Source organism: Kogia breviceps, chromosome 12, assembly GCF_026419965.1.
Source record: "Kogia breviceps isolate mKogBre1 chromosome 12, mKogBre1 haplotype 1, whole genome shotgun sequence".
Classification (NCBI taxonomy): domain Eukaryota; kingdom Metazoa; phylum Chordata; class Mammalia; order Artiodactyla; family Physeteridae; genus Kogia; species Kogia breviceps.
Genome location: NC_081321.1, coordinates 93,969,341 through 93,982,647, shown reverse-complemented (window position 1 = coordinate 93,982,647; position 13,307 = coordinate 93,969,341). Strand labels below are relative to the sequence as shown.

Here is a 13,307-nt window from a genome sequence, read left to right as displayed (position 1 = left end):
AGAGACCTGCAAGGGAGGGTTCAGAGGGAGAAGTTGTCAGCTCACAGGGTCCAAGAAGATGCAGAGGGGAATGACAAAGTGTTTGTAAGAATGTACCGCCCCCAGCCCGGCTTCGCGCAGGCCAAGCATCTCCCTCCCGGCCTCCGGCCCCGGTTCCCCCAACCAGGCTAGGCCCCTTTAAGAACCAGCGCGCGCCCCCGCCCCGCGTGCGCTCACTTTCCCTAGCAACCGCCCCGGGGGAGGAGAAGGTCCTGGCAACGCCGCGCCAGCCCAGAGGGTCACGTGACGGCCCGCAGCTGGAACGCGAGCGCGCGCCCCGCCGCGCGCCCGCCCGCCGAGCCTGGGCGCTGTGGCGCGTGCGCGAGCGGTGCAGCACCGGCCGCGGGAGCAGGGAGTATTATGGGCTGTGGGTGCCGCTGAGCAAGATGGAGCTGTCTGCAGTGGGCGAGCGGGTCTTCGCGGCCGAATCCATCATCAAACGGCGGATCCGAAAGGTTAGCCGCCTCCCAGGGCGGGACGCCTAGCCCCGCAGCCGGTCTCCAGATCCGCGGGCCATCGGGGCGAAGCGGTCCCGCTAACCCGGGCTTTCTCGCCCACCCCCGCGCAGCCGCCTCCTCGCGTCCCCGCATCTTCCCCACCCCCACACCCCCCTTTTTTCCTTCTCTGTTTTTCAGGGACGCATCGAGTACCTGGTGAAATGGAAGGGGTGGGCCATCAAGTGAGTGTCACGGGATCCAGGGGTGAGGGGGGAAGGGAGGCAGCGCGCACCGGGGCCTTTTTTTTTTTCCTTGGAGGGTGCGCACATTTGCTCCCTCGCATGTGCCTCTGGCTCCCTGGTTTTCTTTTTTATTTTGTGCATGCGTAACTCGGCAGGTACAGCACTTGGGAGCCGGAGGAGAACATCCTGGACTCGCGGCTCATTGCAGCCTTCGAGCAGAAGTGAGTTTGGGAAGCTGGCAGGGGCGGCGGGGCTGAGGCTCGGCTGGGGCGCCGCGCGGGGAAGCGGGAGAGCCGGGGAGGGCAGCGCGGAGTGGGGCCCAGGAAAGGGCTCTTTTTAACCTCTGGCGTTTCTCGGCCGCAGGGAGAGGGAGCGTGAGCTGTATGGGCCCAAGAAGAGGGGACCCAAACCCAAAACTTTCCTCCTGAAGGTAACCTGGCCCAGCCCCAGCAGGCCCCTCTCGGGCCCCCAGCCCGGGAGCAACACGGGGCCTGCAGGGGAGGGACAGATCCGCGGCCGCCCAGGCGGGCGGGTCTTTCCAGAGGGGCCCCAGCTGGGCAAGGGGTGGTTGTGAGCCCCCGAAGAGCCCCTGGCAGCAGGCCCTGGCCAGCTCCAGCTTCAGCAAGAGGGGCCTGGGAATGGGGACAAGGGGGAAGGATAATCCACGCTGACGAAACCAGGGTCTGGGGAGGCTAACAGGAAGTGGGTGGGTGAGGCAGGTTGGGTGCCCACCTGAGGGGGTGGCAGGGAGGTTGCTTCTGCACGTGAGAGCCCTCATCTCCCCCAGTCTTGAGCTTGTAGGGCTCTGCCTGGAATTAGAACCCAGGGGGAGAGTGAATTTGGTCTCCCTCATCGTGGGGAACAGGGAGAGGCTTGGTGGGGGGCACCTGCCTCCCTGCCCGCAGCTTCCCTCTCTCAGGATTTGTTCTGTATGCCTCCCCTCCTGACAGAGGGATCCAACTTGAATTTGACCTTAAATCACTTCACTTTGAGTTTTATCACCCAGGCTGGGCCACTGGTTCTCAGTTTCACCCACTTCTGGCTGTCTCTGGAGGCTCTAATGAGGATGGAGAGTGGAGAGTAAAAGCAGAGAACATTAGCCTCGGCAAGGGAGGGCAACCTAGCTCCAGAGGAAGCCATCTTAGAGTTTTTTTGGTGTTTATTTTTTTTCATGAGAAAGAACAGAGTCTGGGAAGGGAAGGCGAGATGACCCAAGGTGGCAGGCAAGGCTGCAGGTGGGCCTCCGTGGGCAACCACAGTCCCCCTCTATTAGTGCTAAGGTTGTCTCAGGGCCCCTTCCCACCCCGACAGCCTGTGACTTTGTGGCAGTTGGCACGGGAAGGGCAGGCAGGACTCTGCAGGAAAGAGGCTGTGCAGAGTGCAGAACTCAGAATCTCCAATTTGTCCTAAAGGCTCAAAGCCCAATTTGGGGGGGGCTCTCCAGCCCCCTACCCCCAAAAGAACTGTGCAGAAGTGAAAGAAATAATGGTTTCCAGAATTACATATTTCTGTGACCCTTGTCGCCAAATTACACACATCTTAGGGGATCTGTGGAGTAACCTTAACTCTTGATGCTTCTTCGGAGGGATGGGGCAGAGCAGCTGGAGGGCCAGTGGGCTGTGTGACAGCCTCTCAGTGCAGCTGGAGTGCCCTCTAGCGGGGAAGTGAGTAACGACCATGAGCATTGATTGACAAAATGCTTTTCTTTTTTAATAGCTATATCTCCTGAGCTGGCTATGGGCCTAACACAGTGCTGACCCCCACATGGGGGGTCTCCTTTAAATCTCTCAACAACCCTATGAAGTAGGGAATATTATCCCTATTTTGCAGATGAGAAGATCAAGGCCCAGGGAGGGGAAGTGATTTACCTGAGCTCCCACCACCCAGCTTCCTGGCTTCATCATGTCTCCTTTTCTTAACCGTGTCCCTCAGAGAGTACACGTCAGGTTAAGGGATCAAGATAGACACACACACATACACACACGAAAAGGAAACTATGAAGGCTGTAGAGTTGGTGGGGCAGGGGATGCAGAGGCAGATGAGAGAACCTTGATCTGGACCTTAAAAACAGGTAGCATGGGGCTTCCCTGGTGGCGCAGTGGTTGAGAGTCCGCCTGCCGATGCAGGGGACACGGGTTCGTGCCCCGGTCCGGGAGGATCCCACGTGCCGCGGAGCAGCTGGGCCCGTGAGCCGTGGCCGCTAAGCCTGCGCGTCCGGAGCCTGTGCTCCGCAAGGGGAGAGGCCACAACAGTGAGAGGCCCACGTACCGCAAAAAAAAAAAAAAAAAAACAGGTAGCATGAGAGAGAGAGATATTTGCAAGGGGTGATGGAGATCAGCTTAGTCTGAGCCCATTGCTCTGTGGGTCACCAGGAGGCCAAGTGGGTGTAGTAAACAAATTACACGCAGAAAGCACTCACTTTCTGCAGGGAACTATTCTGAAGAGAACAGGAGCCTCTGAGGTAGGTTGCATTATCCCCATTTTGTAGATAGAAAAACTGAGGCCAGAGAGGTTAAATAACTTGCCCGTGGTCACAGAGAGTGAGTGGTGGAGTCCAGGTCTTTAACCTTGCACGTTATCTATGTATAGTACCTGCCAACCCCTCAGAGCCATGCCTGTCACACAGTCAGAGTGCAATAAACGCCTTGGGCTGTGATTACCAGTTTTAATCCACAGGCAGACCCAGGTTCCACCTTCAAAGAATTCTCAACCTGGGGAGAAGAGAGGAGAGGAGGAGGAAGGGTGAACCAGCCCGTTTTTAAAAATAAGAATAATGTTTAGACATTATAAAGTAAGGAATATTTTTATAGAAAGGTTGGAAACCATACATTAGGAAAAGATTACTGCTCATAAGCACCTGCCCCGCCCCTTGGATAGTCTAGGATTCTTCGAGTGCTCGCTGTGTGCCGGGCACTGTGCTAACCAGGTAACATATACTGTGGTCAGAGGAGGCCCACTAAGCTGGGGTTTCATCCTGGATCTGGTGTTTGCCTTGCCTGCGCCCTTTGCCAGTCCCCAGGGACCATGCACCACTGCTGGGCTCCGGCAGAACCATACTTACAGAGGTCCCGCTCAGACAGCACGCAGAGAGGGTAACCACCGACCCCTGGGGAGCCGAGTGGGGAATCCCCTAAACTCCATGGGGGATGAACCTGCAAAAAGCCCTTGTTGCCATGCCAAGGGAAGGCCGGCTTTCCCCTGCCTTTGTCCGGGAAGGGGTGTGAGGGAACCAGTCCCTGGCTCCACTGGCTTGGAGCAGGAGGAGCTGGCAGCCCTGGCACAGGGCAGGTCGGGCCCACGTGTGCTGCCACCTAGTGGCCGGAGGGATGGTTAACTAGGCCACCCCAGGAAACCCCCAGCAGGGCTGGGAGGACCACGTGGCAGTAAAGTGTGCCTCTCCTACACTCTCAGTGACATCCTCGCTGATTCAGCATGTAAGTCCACAAACACCTCTTCTGGGGGTTGTGGTCAAATACAGTCTAGTCTTGTCTGAGAGGTGTACAGGCTCCCTCCCAGGTACTGGTCAAGCATCCCGCACTGTGGGGATGGGAGGTGGAGAGGCCCTAAACCACAGATCCCGCTCTTGGGGAGCTCACAGACTGACCGTGGGCACGTGTCCTTCCTCTCAGCCACCCCAGCTCACCTGGCTGGAGGCAGTCACCACCTAATGGTCCATCTTCCCACCAGGAACCAGGGTATCTGTGTAGAACACAGACTGGTCATCCATCTCTACCCACTGTCCAGCCACTGCTTTCAGTCCCTTGGCCACTCCATCCTCTCATCGCTGGGCTCTCTCTGCCTCCACCGTTTGTCTTAGCAGGGCCCCTTCAGCAAGCCACCTGGGGCACAGTCAGCTCAGGAAGGACCAGGGTTTTTTCCTACTTAGGCTTCATCCTCCACAAATGGGACCTAATCTGTGCTTCTCTTGACCCTGTACTTCCTCTGTTGTATTGACTCACCCTGCACCCTAATTGCCTGTTACTTGTCTTCTCCGTGGAGCACAGCCCCCTAGGGGTAGAAGCTGTGTGTGGTCATAGTTGTAGCCCTAAGCAGCTGGCAGGTGACTCAGGAGTACTTTCTTAGTGAAGGAAGGACTGGTCGTGGAGGATGGCTTACATAACCTTGTGAGTCTCTTGCCCTAGACCTGGAGTCCCTGAGGGCCCTGCCACACCCACACCCACACCCCCCCACACACACACCCTCGCATCTTCCATGAGACAGAAGGTGAGCTGCTGCAGAGCCCTGGCGGGGCTTTGTAGATTTCACCCCTGGGAGTGTGTGCAGCTGGGCCCAGGAGCCTGGGACAGTATCCCTTGCTCCCCACAGACTTCTGCTCAGCCATCCTGTCCCCAGGCCATCTTAGCACAGAGAATATGAAGTGGCTGATCCCACCTCTTAGTCCATCCCCACCAAACCCATGTCTACCTGGCATGGATGCCAACCAGGCTTTAGGTGCTGGCTTTGGAGTCTGTTGGCACCAATTTGCTCAGACCCAGGCCCTGAGCCAGACCCTGGGCAGTCAGGTGAATCAGACCCAGGAGGGGAAGTGGGGGGGGGGGAGTGGGGTGCTGGGAGTGAGGAGGAGGGGCCAAGGTCTGTCCCAGAGCTGATGATGAGCTGGAGGTGCCTCCTGTCCAGAGGCAGAAAAGGAGCTCAAGGCATCTGCTAATAGGTCCGGAGGGCTGGGGTATGGGGTGAAGGTGGGAAGGGTCGCCCTCACCTTTCTGTCCCCAAAAATTAGTCCATGGAGGAGCGCTGGGCTGGGATCCTCCTAGGGCCGGGTTGAGCGGGGGCTTCTTTCCGTGCAGTGTCCTGGCTATTGACACTCCTCTGTGTCAGCAAGGGCAGCCACTGACCTGTGAGGGACCCACGACCAAACTTGGAAAGTTAGTCATGGAGTTGGGCCCGGATGAGAGTCTGACTTGCCCTCCAACCTTCCACACTTTGTATCACGCGTCTGAACCTGTTTTCCTTTTATCGCTAAGGCAAGGTGAAGAGCACCACTGATTTCTTAAGTGCTCTCAGGATGGTTTCTTGAGACCATACTTGTGGGTGGCTGGTGCAGGGGTGTCCAGAGGAGGTCAGCGGGCGGCCGAGCCCTCAGCCACTGCCTCCCTCTGTCCCACAGGCGCGGGCCCAGGCAGAGGCCCTCCGCATCAGCGATGTGCATTTCTCGGTCAAGCCGACCGCCAGCGCCTCCTCGCCCAAGCTGCATTCCAGCGCTGCCGTGCACCGGCTCAAGAAGGACATCCGCCGCTGCCACCGCATGTCCCGCCGCCCCCTGCCCCGCCCAGACCCCCAGGGGGGCAGCCCCGGCCTGCGCCCGCCTATCTCACCCTTCTCCGAGACCGTGCGTATCATCAACCGCAAGGTCAAGCCGCGGGAGCCCAAGCGGAACCGCATCATCCTGAACCTGAAGGTGATCGACAAGGGCACGGGCGTAGGCGGTGCCGGGCAGGGGGCCGGGGCCCTTGCCCGCCCCAAAGTCCCTTCACGGAACCGCGTCATCGGCAAGAGCAAGAAGTTCAGCGAGAGCATCCTGCGCACGCAGATCCGCCACATGAAGTTCGGCGCTTTCGCGATGTACAACAAGCCCCCGCCCGGCCCTCTGCCGCCCCCGCCAGCCACCAAGGCCGACATCGCCGCGTCCCCTGGCCAGGGGCTGCTCCTGGCAGCCCCCAGTGCCCCGTACGACGCCCGCAGCTCCAGCTCCTCCGGCTGCCCTTCGCCGACCCCGCAGTCCTCCTCCGACCCGGATGACGCGCCCCCCAAGCTGCTCCCCGAGACCACGAGTCCATCTGCCCCCGACTGGCGGGAGCCCGAGGTGCTTGACCTGTCCATCCCTCCCGAGGCGGCGGCCACCAGCAAGCGGGCGCCTCCCGAAGTCACTGCGGCTGCCAGCCAGGCCACTAGCGCGGCCCCTCAGCCTGCCGGCGCTGCCTCAGAGCCCGAGGCTGGAGACTGGCGCCCTGAGATGTCACCCTGCTCCAACGTGGTCGTCACCGATGTCACCAGCAATCTCCTGACGGTCACTATCAAGGAATTCTGCAACCCTGAGGATTTCGAGAAGGTGGCTGCTGGGGTAGCAGGCGCTGCAGCGGGGGGTGGCAGCAGTGGGCACAGCAAGTGAGGGGCTCCACCAAGGAGGGGGGTTGGGGGGGGCCCTCCTGCCCAAAGTCATACTCTTGCTCCCACCCCCGCCCCCGCCCCCGCCCTCAGACAACCCTGCCTGTGCTTTGCTTGTTTCAGATGGCTCGGTGTTGACCCCGGGATGGGGCTGGGCAGTTGGAGCCCCCTGAAGCCCAGTGGGAGGGGCGGTCGTGGAACGGGGTGGGGCTAGGGTGGGGCCGGGACACTGGAACGTCCTCCCTCTTGTCTCTTGGCCCCCTCCCTGACCACGCACAGTGGGGCCTGCTGGGTGGTTCCTGGGGAGCCCCGGAACTTGGGGTTCAGCTGCCCCCTCCACATCCCATCTCTCCTCAGCTTGCTTCCAGCTCTCGCGCACAGCATCTGATTTCTCGGTGCTAACCCGGCAGCTGCTGGGGCCCCTTAGGGGACCCCATCCCAGCATGGGCACCGTCCCTTTCCTTCCTCCAGATGCCTGGGAAGGAGGGGCAGGGATGGGAAAGCCTGGACAGAGGTTGAGGTGAAGGCGGCCTTGGCCCCTCCCCCCCCACACCCACGAGGGCGGCAGGAGCAGGGCCCCACTTTCGGACGAGACCCAAGCAGGCCCCCGTGGGCCTCACCCACCCATCTCTTTCCTCATCCCGCTCTCAGAGGCGGGAGGGACTGGCACGGACCTCACCTGCCACGGCCTCCCAGCATCTAAAGACCCCTCAGTTCTCGACCAAAGGTGCTACAAGAGCCTGCTGCGCGGACTTCCGATTGCGCATGCGCCTGCCGTCCTGGGCGGGTCTGCGTGGATCCGTGTGTGCGTTGGCCCCTGGGCCCGGCTCTCGAGGCTGCGCCGTTTAGGGTTCCTCACAGTAAGGTCGTCAGATCGAAGGCCTGGAACCCTCCCTTGCCATCAGTCGGGCCTGGGACCTGGCCCGGGTCTGAGGAGTTCGCTGTGGAGGCCGATCCAGCCTGCGTGTGCGGGGGGCACGCATCCCACGCCCTTCTCCTTTGGGGAGGTCAGACGTGGCATGGTGGGGACCGAGGCAGAGGGGAGACCCCCGTCCCAAGCTTCCTCTTCCTCCGGGGTGTTCGGGGGGCGTAGGAAACCTGGACACTGTTCCGAGGGTCTCCGGCCCCCTCTCTCTTGCTTCTGACCGCCCAGGCTTTCTCACAGCCCAGCCTGCCTGAAGCAGCGGGAGGCCTCTGGTGCCCTGGGCAGCTTCTCTTTCCTCTGCTGCCAGGGAGGTGAGGTGGCCATGCCAGTGGCAGAGACCAAAACCCCAATTTTAGGCCGGGCACAGGGAGGGCAGGGTGGCCGAAGCAGGGGGGACAGAAGAGGGGGCCTGTGTCCTTCAGGAGAGCAGGCACGTGCAGGACCAGGGGTCTGGTGGGCAGGGGAGACAGCCCTGCTGGCCAGCCCGGAGGCGCTGCCCGGACTCAGTTTGCCGTGAGTGGCGGGTCCTTGCACGTGGCTCAAGGTGGCTTCCTGGTGTGTGGGCTGAGAGCCATGATGGCAGAAAGGGAATTCCAGTTCGGAAACAAACGCCTTGGTCCTAAGCACGGGAGGACTGTCTCTTCCGAATCTCCCCGCCAGGGATAGTGGCAGGGCCCCTGGCCCTCCCCGTCCCAGGATGTAGAACAGGGGCCGTCACAGGGTTTGGGGGACTGGTGCTCCTGGACCCCTCCCCACCCTGCCCTTTGTGTTGGCTCTGTGGCCGTCCAAGTGCCAATTGGCTTTCCCCCAAATAAGGGCTGGTATTTCTCCTCTGTCCTTAGAGGGGATTTCCCCCCCGCCCCCCACCCCAGGTGAGCGTCCACCTGGGTGCCAGTTACAGGTGTTTCCAGAGACCATAGAAATGTGTTTTCCTGAGAGTCCGTGTCATTAGTGAATTTTTTTGTAAAGAAGTTGTGTTTTCAGAGGTGATTTTATGACAGGAAAGTGAAAGAATTAGTTTTGCAAAAAACAAAAAAAAAAAAACCACAAAAAAAGAGGGGAAAAAAAGAAATAGAAAAAAATATTGTGGGGTTCCTATGGGGTTGGGGGGGGTGGGGAGAAAGAGATATTTAAAGAAAAACTAGGAACGCAGTGATTGCACAGGTGAGGCGGCAATGTTAGGAACGTGGGTAGAGGCCCAGGCCCAGCTGGGAGGCTCCCAGGCACGACAGCTGCCCTCCTTCCTTGGCCCGAGGCAAGGTAAGCCCTCCCTCCTGCGCTGGGCCCAGACTCCACACCTGTCCCCGTCTGAGGGGAAGGATGACCCCTGATTCCGAGGGAACTTGCCAGAAGCTGCAGGGGCCAGGCAAATAGAGCTGAGATTTGGGGAGGTAGGAGTCCACAGGGGTCCCACCATCACCGGGCCCTATCGTTGGTGACTTTCTCCAGGAAGGCTGGTGAGTAGGTACAGTTGGGTTCCTTGCCTTCCTGCATTCCTTTGCCAGCCTTTTGGGCCGTATGGTCCCTCCACCGCCACCCCGTGGGGGAATTTCCCTCCCCATCGCCCCAATGACCAAGACACCCCCGAGCTTCCCTGGCCAGGTAGAGGATGCAAGCTTCAGGAAGACAGGAGCTATGGACTCTGGGAGAGTATTAGGTGGTGATCAGAGGGGGTTGGGGGTTGGGGGTTGGGGGTAGCCGTAGGGAGAGGGAGTGCCTGCCCCTTCTCTTTTCACAGGGAGGGCGCTGCCCTTGACCCCCAGCTGTGCAGCCCTGGCCCAGCCCATGCAGAGGCATGCGCGCACGCTGCTCCCAGGCGGGCAGCTCCCCTGAGGGCCTGAGTGGGCACCTGGTCAAGAGCAAGCAGAGCCCTCCTTACCTCTCTCCCAGGGTGGCTCTGAGCGGGGTCCCACGGCCCCCCAGCACACGCTTGCACGGATCAGCCTCCCATGAGCCCTTCCTCCCCCATTGCTGCTTTTCCGTTTGCCTATTACCAAGCAGAAGTTGCAGTCTGGTTTGCTTTATTTTTATATGTGAAATAGCCCTCAAAGCTGGATCTTCTCCCATGTTCAGTAGTGGCTGGGGTCATCTCCCCCTCATGCCACCCTCTCCCAACCCCCATGTCATAGGAAACAGATGAGGTCTGGTGTCTCTGGTTTGAGGTGGGAAATTGGGACCCATTTCTGTCTCATTCCCCTCCCGGATCCTCAGTTTGCCCTTCTGTGAAATGGGTGTATTGGGTGGCACAGATTTTTCATAAAGCGCTGCTGGTGTCCAGGCAGCTGCTGAAGATTAGGTGGTGGTCGAGGTTGCTGGCACTGGGGCCTCCAGCCTCCCACAGTCCCGTTTCATTCTCACCCTGCAAAACGGTCAGGGTCAAAATGGGCTTCAGCCTTGCTGTGCTCTGGAAAGAGGCGATGATCAAGTCCCCAACCTCGTGTGAGGCAGGCAGAGTGGGAGGGGTCACCCCACGTACAAGACCAGGAAACTGGCGCTCTGAGAGGCAAAGCTGCTTCACTGGAGCGAAGAGCTCAGCTGCTCTGGCCTTTTGGGGGAAGCCTCTTTAAAAGGTGGGGACCTGGGCCTTGGAGCCACTGTAAAGCCAGGGGGTACCCCTGAGCCAGGCGGTCCTGGGTGAGGAGTCAGCCCAGAGGAGGAAACCGTTAGCTTGGGGACCTGGGCTGCCACCAGCCTTTCTAGCCTCTGGGTGGACCCAAGTGGACATACCGCCTTTTTTTCTGCCTTTGGGGGATTTGTTGGTTGTTTTTGGTTTGGTTTTTTTTGTTTGTTTGTTTGTTTTGTTTTTTTTGCACTTGGCCCACGCTGGATAGTGGAACCCACCTGGTCAGTTCCACTTCCAGGCTCCCATGCACTAGCCCAAGGCAGCCTCTTGAGGGCTTGTATGGTTTAAGGAATCACTTTTGAAAAAAGAAAGAAAGAAAAGTGTTTAAAGGTTTTTGTTTTGTCTCTGTCTGCATCTCCTCTCAGATTCAGAAAGCCCAGAATTAGGGGCTAAAACTCTAGGAGAGGGGGTGTCCCCAGCCTGACCCTGTCTTGCTGATAGCCACCAAGACTCCAAAATAGGGGGGACAGGCTGGGTGGAGACTGAGGCACCCGCTTCCCAGGCCTGCGGGGTCCCCCCCATCCCACCTTGAAGGAGTCAGCACCCCACTCCAACAGTGACTGAGCGCCTACTGTATGCAGAGCTCTGGCTAGGCAGAGGGGGGCTGGTGGTCTAACGAGGGACCCCCTTGCAAGAGGCCACAGTAGAAGGAACCAAGGGTTCTGGGTCTTCCCCCTGCTGTAGGGTGGAGTAGAGATGGAGACTTCTTGTTGTTGGTTTTAATTTAAAAACACAAAGGCCTAAAGAAATGTATCTTATAATTTTTTTTAATTTTTGAAAAGCTCATTTAATGAATTGTGCACGAATGAATTCTATATATATAAAATATACATATATAGCTCTATATTTGGGGAGGGGCACTGTCTCTTTTTTCTCTCTAATTTTAAAAATGAAGTGTCGTTGCCTTCGTCTGTGGTTCAACCATCCAGCTCCCAGCTGGCTAAACTTTGCCTCCAGTGGTTCAAGACAGGAAACTAGTAGGGTGAGCAGGAGACCGGGGATGGGGACGCCGCCTCAGCGTGGGGCTGGGTCCCCAGGCCACAGGCCCCTCTCCCAAAGGTTGCAGGTGGAGAAGACGCCTTGTGTTGGGTGTGGCTTTTGGTTCTGTTGTTCCGGGTTCGGTTGTTTCTGGGCCGGGGGAGGGGCGTCTGTGCTGATTACTCTGTCTTGTATGTTTCGTTCTGCTGCTCTTCAATATCGTATCAATGCCAGGAAGGGGGCACTGAAAAGCCTCTTCTGCCCCCCCCCCCAAATAAATTGTCACATTCCGAAGCTAAGGTCTAGCCCCAGGTCTGTCTCATTTCTTCCGGCCGGGACTGTGGTCTTCAGAAAGCTCAGGCCATGCCTCTCCTGGTGCGGGTGCAGTGCGGAGAGGGGGCCCCTGGCCCTCAGCGGTGGCAGGCCAGCGCTCCGGCCCGATTCCAAGCTCCCCGCCTCGCACCCCACGTCCACCTCGTGAGGGAGATGAGCTTGAGGGGAGTCCCCCTACACAGGTAAGCTGCGGTGCGGGCCACTTCCTGGAACCCGGAGACTACCTGGGCAGCGGGAACGTGGGAGGGGGGTGGGGCTTCCGCCACTGTCCGCCCCCCAGTTGGAGTCACAGCACCCGCAGAGAGGGGGCCCCGGGGACTGGATCCCTAGCCAGGCGGTCACCACAGGGCCTGGGAGGGAGCGGGCCGGGGTTGGGGGCACGGGCTACCCTTGCCGGTAGTAGCCCTTGCTAACAAGCTGCTTCGGCTCAGAGAAACATCTGTTTCCTGGGCGCTCGTGTGCCTTCTCTGATGAGACAAGCAGCCTTGGGGAGCCCGCTGGACACCCACAGGGATCCAAAAGCAGCAGACCCCGCAAATTCCCGTGCCTTCCTCAAGGGTTTGTCACTCCGCCCATGTCCGTGAGCAGCACCTCCATCCCTCCACGGCCACCCCGTTTGCCAGGCCTGGAACAGGTGTCACCAGGTGTCGCCTTCCAACCCTCCCCTTCCCCACCTCCCTCACCCCCTTGTTGTGAAACCCCCAAGGCGACTCTCAAAGGTCTCCCCGCCCTGCACCCCCATCTCACCTGTCCTGACCCCGGCTCCTTTGGCAACCCCCCCCCCGCCCCCCGCGAGCTGTCGCACTCTGCCTGCACCTCCCCCCGCTCTCCCACATGATGCGGATACTGCAGGGGCCTGGCGGCCCTGCCGAGCCTTCAGGAAGCCCACTGCCCTCAGGATGGAGTCTGAAGCCCTCCCCACCACTCTGTCCAGAGAGAGCTCCCTGCCTGAGCCCCCTCCCCATCCCCCGGCTCACTACGCAAGAGTCGCAGCTCAGTGCCTGGCACGTGGACCCTCGATTCATCTTTTTCTAAGTGTCACCAAGCTCGGTTCTCCTTCCTCGCTAACCCGGTCAGTGAGGCTTGGGAGCGGCCGAAGGCGTGGGGCGCCAGTGTGACTCATCCAGCTGGCCCTGGTCAAAGGAGAGCATGTCTCTGTCTGAGACTCGTCTCCGTACAGAGGCTGGGCAGGGAGATGGGAAGGTGGATGAGGGGGGTGGAACCCAGTGTGGAGTCAGGGCTGACCTCCTCCGTGGCACCCACTCCACGTGCACCCCTACCTTGCTCCACCTTGTCGTCTTGCCTGGCTCAGTGCTCTGGTCTCCAGAAACCCTCATTCGGTAGGTGCTTAGTTAAACAGCAACAGCAACACCGGTGAGCGCTCTCCTCTCCCCCCCTCCCACCCCTCCCCCCCTCCCCGGTGACCAGTGCGGCCTCGAGTCATGAGCCAGTGTCACAGAGGAGGGCCAGGGGGGTGAAGAAATTCCTTTGCCCCAAGTGGCACAGTGGAGGGGGACTTCCCTCCAGCACATGCCTTTGCCCCCCACCCCTGCCCGTCTCTCTGGGATCGAGAACACGGGGGGGCGGAGGGGGGAGGCGCCCTT

The 13,307-nt window shown here is 59.6% G+C and overlaps 1 protein-coding gene across 2 annotated transcripts; it reads left to right on the top strand.

The window, feature by feature from the left end:
• Window positions 1-262: 262 nt before the first annotated feature.
• Window positions 263-11,669, top strand: CBX6 (chromobox 6). Of its 2 annotated transcripts, XM_059081872.2 has the most exons (5): window positions 274-494; window positions 675-718; window positions 874-939; window positions 1,082-1,148; window positions 5,847-11,669. In XM_059081872.2, the coding sequence occupies exons 1-5, from the start codon at window positions 426-428 to the stop codon at window positions 6,846-6,848; spliced, it is 1,248 nt and encodes a 415-aa protein (XP_058937855.1). In that variant the 5' UTR covers window positions 274-425; the 3' UTR covers window positions 6,849-11,669. The 2 variants fall into 2 exon arrangements, with proteins under 2 accessions (XP_066866329.1, XP_058937855.1); XM_067010228.1 differs by lacking the exon at window positions 1,082-1,148 and having other exon boundaries at window positions 263-494.
• The last annotated feature ends 1,638 nt before the right edge of the window (window positions 11,670-13,307 follow it).

Excerpts from the sequence above, each read along its gene's own strand:
- CBX6 (XM_059081872.2), top strand. The coding sequence starts at position 426 with ATGGAGCTGTCTGCAGTGGGCGAGCGGGTCTTCGCGGCCGAATCCATC. Across the intron at positions 495-674 it reads TCAAACGGCGGATCCGAAAG|GGACGCATCGAGTACCTGGT; the intron begins GTTAGCCGCCTC and ends TCTGTTTTTCAG. Across the intron at positions 719-873 it reads TGGAAGGGGTGGGCCATCAA|GTACAGCACTTGGGAGCCGG; the intron begins GTGAGTGTCACG and ends GTAACTCGGCAG.